Below are 5,000 nucleotides of genomic sequence, written 5' to 3'. Positions count from 1 at the left end.
CCACCACCACCACCACCACCACCACCACCACCACCATCCTTTTTCATTTATTTGACAACCTGCTTCACCTGTCCCCTTGTTGTTGTTGTTGTAATTAACAGCACGAATATTATCATTATTATTAATATCATTACTATTATCATTATTATCATTATCATCATAACCATTATATTAATAATATTTTTATTAACATCCATGCTGACCAAGGGAGTACCTTTTGTTCAAACATTAAAGCTGACAGAACAATAAAAATGTTCTTACATGAAAGACGAGCCAGATTCTTGGTCAGGAGAGAAGCTTGCAATTTTCCTGAAAGTGGAAGAAAATGCAACAATCAGTATTGGTAAAATATCTCATATCTTCAGTTCACCATTCACAGTGTGTAGAAGAAATAGAAAGAGTTAAAATATTCTTGATTATTAGAACTAACCATCAAGAAGCAGAAGATGAAGATGTAGATGAGAAAAGAAAATAGTGAAGTTAAGCAGTGAACCATCAATAATCCATTGAACTCCAAATGTCCAATGAATGAAGCTGTTGTTCACAACTGCATGTTTATTTAAAAAAAAAAAACTATATAAACATATTGCAAAATTAAGAAATAGTAGTGGGAATGGGGGCTGTTGATATATTGAAGGCCCATAGCAACCCTGTAAACAAAAATAAAGACTAATGTTTAATTTCAGTATTTAATTTATGACAAAAAAATACATTGCAGAAACTTACAAAATGCATACACAAACATTACACACACACACACACGTGCATGCACACACATATATATCACAAATGTATACATATTAATGTAAAACTCCAACTTTCAGAGACTATATCCATAAAACAGAAACATTCCTTATGTATGATTTTGGTCTACATATTTATAACAAAAGATTTTTAAAAATTAAATTGACAACTATGTTTAAGTTAAGGATCATTCATTAGAAGTATAAGAGAACTGAATTAAAATTGCAATGTGGATTCTGGCCATTTGGATTTCACAACTTGAAGTATGCAGCATATTACATGTTAACTGGTAAGTGACATTTTTAGATGTGACAATAGTTTTTGGGGGATATCGTTATATATATAATTTCATTTCATTATACTGCTTTATTCAGAAACTTTGTATTTTCATAAACAAGTATTAAAAAATATTTTTTTTTCTTTCTTTATATATCACTTCAAAGATTGTAATATAAAAAATTTATAGTAAGAAGTTTTGTATTTTCTATTTTCCCACCAACACTAAATCAATGAAATTGCCTATACACAGTACCTTTACATGCTAGAAATAGTAGCCAAATTCACTCTAGTCAAACTCTTCTCCTTTCAACACAAAGAACATATTGGACATTTTAGAGGATAGAAAATAGGCTAGGGAGCATGTCTTTCATTACAGATCTGTTCAGTCAGTGTTGGCCGAGAGTTAAACAATATCAAAACAATATCTGACTGTGTATCCTAAAAATAAAGTCTTAGTATTATAATTTCAGAGGTAAAAAAATATCAAAATATATCAATATAATTTTTCATCACTCTTAACATATTTGGTTATTGTTTGTTTGATTTATTGGCATATAGAAGTGGAATAATGGACTTATCTGTAACTGAAAAGCCATGTTATAACAAAACTAGTATTCATAATATGAAGATAGAATATTTGATTATTGATAAAAATGCACACACACATAATGTATATATAAACATATATACATATGAATATACTGGCTGTGTGGTCAAGAAGTTTGCTTCCCATCTACATCACCTTGGGTTCAATCCCATTGCATGGCACCTAGGGCAAATGTATTTTAGTGTAGCGAATCAAGTCTTGTGAGTGGATTTTGTCGACAGAAACTAAGAGAAGCCCACTGTATATCTTATATAGTATACACACACACATACACACATAGAGTCATTCTCATCTGCCTTTTACAGTTAAAGTACCAGCTGATACTTCAGGTTCAGAGGCTCAAGATATGCGACATATCTCGGTTCTTAAGCCAGATTTACAGGTGTTGCTGCACTAAGACTCAGAAGGCCCATAGGCTCATTAAGTAATTTATTTATCAAGGAAGGTGATGGAGGTGACTTCTATTGTACAGCACCAGGACTTGGGAGCATGTGTGTAATGTTGTGTCAGATATATATGAAAGTAAAATGTAATATATGTTTTAATTCTAGTTTGTGTAACTTTATCTTTCTCTTTTGATATGTAGCTATATTTTAATGAATAAGAATACAATTTATTCCTTTCATAATACAACAGGACATGTAGTAGTGAGTGTATATCCTATATATATATATATATATATATATATATATATATATATATATACATATGATCTATTTACTAACAACTATTGTGGATTTGATACAATTCCTGTAAAGTGACTGTTATAAGAATCAACCTGAAGGCTTTGACACAGCTTCACATTAGAAATAGGATGGAGAACTGGTATTTCCAGTGTTAACCAGTTACACTCAGAAATAATACATAGCTGATAAAATTTCATATTGCTTATAATAATTGCTATGGCAACTATATATGTAGGGGAGAAAAATTAAAAGCTAAAGGAAAAATATACATATGCGAATGTGTTTATGCTTGTATACATGTATGAATGAATACATATACACACACATGTATATATGCATAATATGCACACACACACTCATGTTATATATATATATGTATATTTATAAATGTGCACATATATGTCCATATCTATATATATGTGTGTGTGTTTGTGTGTAAATATATATGTGTGTATATATATACATATATATACACACTCACACATACACGTGCATGTACATGTACATATGTAATTGTATATATGTATATTTATATGCTGTTCTTTTGTTTCTGCATATGAAAGACCTTATTTGTATCTGCTACAAATCCCTGTTAGTAAATTGAAAATGATACATAAGATAATTAAGACCTGAATCAGGGCATAATTATATTACATTTGATTTACCAAAGTATCTAATCAACAGCAGAAAAATGACTGTTATTTCAGAACACTGTGCTGCCACAATTTAAGAAGAACAGGCAGACAGGTGTCCAGTCAAACAGGCAGTTAGGTATATAGCTAGATAGATGAACAGTTAGCCAAATAGACAGATCGTTTAATAATGGACTATTTATTGTGCCATAAATATTATCAAGGCATTAATATTAGGAAACAGGTCTCCATCCTGTTTGCGCAAAGTTTATCATAATGATCCAAACTGAAAGACATCAGTAGATATAATCATAGAGCCAAAATGAAATCAGTGTTAGAAGTAATCCTTGATAGAAGTAGTGTGCGTGTGTGAAGAAAGCTAGCAATGTCGAACAGATATCTACTTTGATATATATTGAGTAATGAGCTAGGTGCAACTACAATTATGCATGTATTAGAAAGAAAGAAGAAAAGAGTGAGAGTAGGAATATGTGCATTCATGTTTGTATATGTGTGTGTGTGTGTATAAACATACAAACATGAATGTATACATAAAAGTATATCCATATAAACTCATGTATATAGATATAACCATATATATATGTATATATATATATATATATATATATATACATATATATATATATATATATATATATATATATATATATATATATATATATATACAGATAGATAGATAGATAGATAGATAGATAGATAGATAGATAGATAGATAGATAGATAGATAGATATATATATATATATATATATATATATATATATATATATATATATACACATACACACATACACACATACATACATACATACATACTAATATGTGTATGTGTGCATGAGTGTCTGCATGTACATTGTGCACATGTGTATGACTACACAAATACAGATCCAATAATAACCATATAAAAATCCACCTCTAATCAACTATGAACAAAGAGAATGAAAAGGAATCATGACTTGATAATGGTGGAACATATCTGTTAGAGGTTTAAACTAAAAGATTTGTGAGGAAGCATTTAGGTGAGATCTAAAACTTTGGACTTAGCAAATGAGATCTTAATGATGAAAATGGCATTGAGAGATTATGTATCTCAGACCAATTGAAAGCTTTGCTAGCATAGAGAAGATGTTAAAATGATGATGACAATGATAGTGATTATTATGATGATGACTTCAAATGATCATTGAATGAATATATTGCCTTCTTGGGTGAGAGGTGTGACTTCTTGAAGCTTAAAATCCAGAATGAAAAATGAATTACATACATATGAAGTTAAATCTATTCATCAATAGATAATGAAATACTTCCATATTTGCTTGTGCTTGGAGCCTGACACACAAGATGAGGGTACTGTAATTTAGACTACTTATCATTTCAACTATTTAAACAAGATTATAATGCACTTGTATATATTTTAACAAGTCTGAAATATTAAAAAGCAAGTCAACGCAGTCCTGGACTGTCAGCAAGGTTTCTTTAAAATAAATTCAATGTATTTAACAGCTGTATACTGACTTTTGAACCTATAAAATTTCTTTATAAAATTTCAAGCGAAATGTTTACTATATTATTATTACTATACCTTATCAACATACACAGTATTTATAAAATATAAAATGGGATTTTGGCTTTAAGATGTTACAACTAACTTCTACACAATCACTACTTACTGTATTCTACTGCATCTAACATCTCTCTTCTCCAAACAAATGTGCTCTAACATGAAACTCATTTGATATTATTAATTTGTAATTCAATTAATGATGACAAATACCATCACTAGCCTACCAATTGTAGTGATGATCATCAACTAAACACACAGTTTAATGTCAATTAAACAATGTTTTTTTTTTAAATTTTATTAAATAAAATATTGTATGTCCAGATTGTTTCAGTCCAAACTTTGAAAAAGAGAGCACTTTAATGACTCAAGCATAAAATATTTCTTACGTATATTTTCCCCTGTTTACATGGATCAGGCGAAATTCCTCGAGGCAGTTTTTCTATGGCCAGCAGTTCCTCTTGTTGCTAGC

At 29.7% G+C, this 5,000-nt stretch overlaps 1 protein-coding gene across 9 annotated transcripts in view; it reads right to left on the bottom strand.

Annotated features, from left to right (window-relative positions):
- Positions 1–5,000, bottom strand: part of LOC106881595 (uncharacterized) — a 191,000-nt gene that overhangs the window by 8,003 nt on the left and 177,997 nt on the right. For 5 of the 9 annotated variants that reach the window (XM_052967822.2, XM_052967824.2, XM_052967823.2 and 2 more), the window contains one exon: positions 262–309. The exons of the other annotated variants lie outside the window; for them this stretch is intronic. In XM_052967822.2, coding sequence (XP_052823782.1) covers positions 262–309 — 48 coding nt within the window. The remainder of the gene's footprint in view (positions 1–261; positions 310–5,000) is intronic. 9 annotated transcript variants of the gene reach the window in all.

Source organism: Octopus bimaculoides, chromosome 5 (assembly GCF_046866305.1).
Source record: "Octopus bimaculoides isolate indiv1 chromosome 5, ASM4686630v1, whole genome shotgun sequence".
Lineage (NCBI taxonomy): Eukaryota > Metazoa > Mollusca > Cephalopoda > Octopoda > Octopodidae > Octopus > Octopus bimaculoides.
Note: the sequence above shows the minus strand (reverse complement) of the source record. Positions and strands in the feature narration are given on the sequence as shown.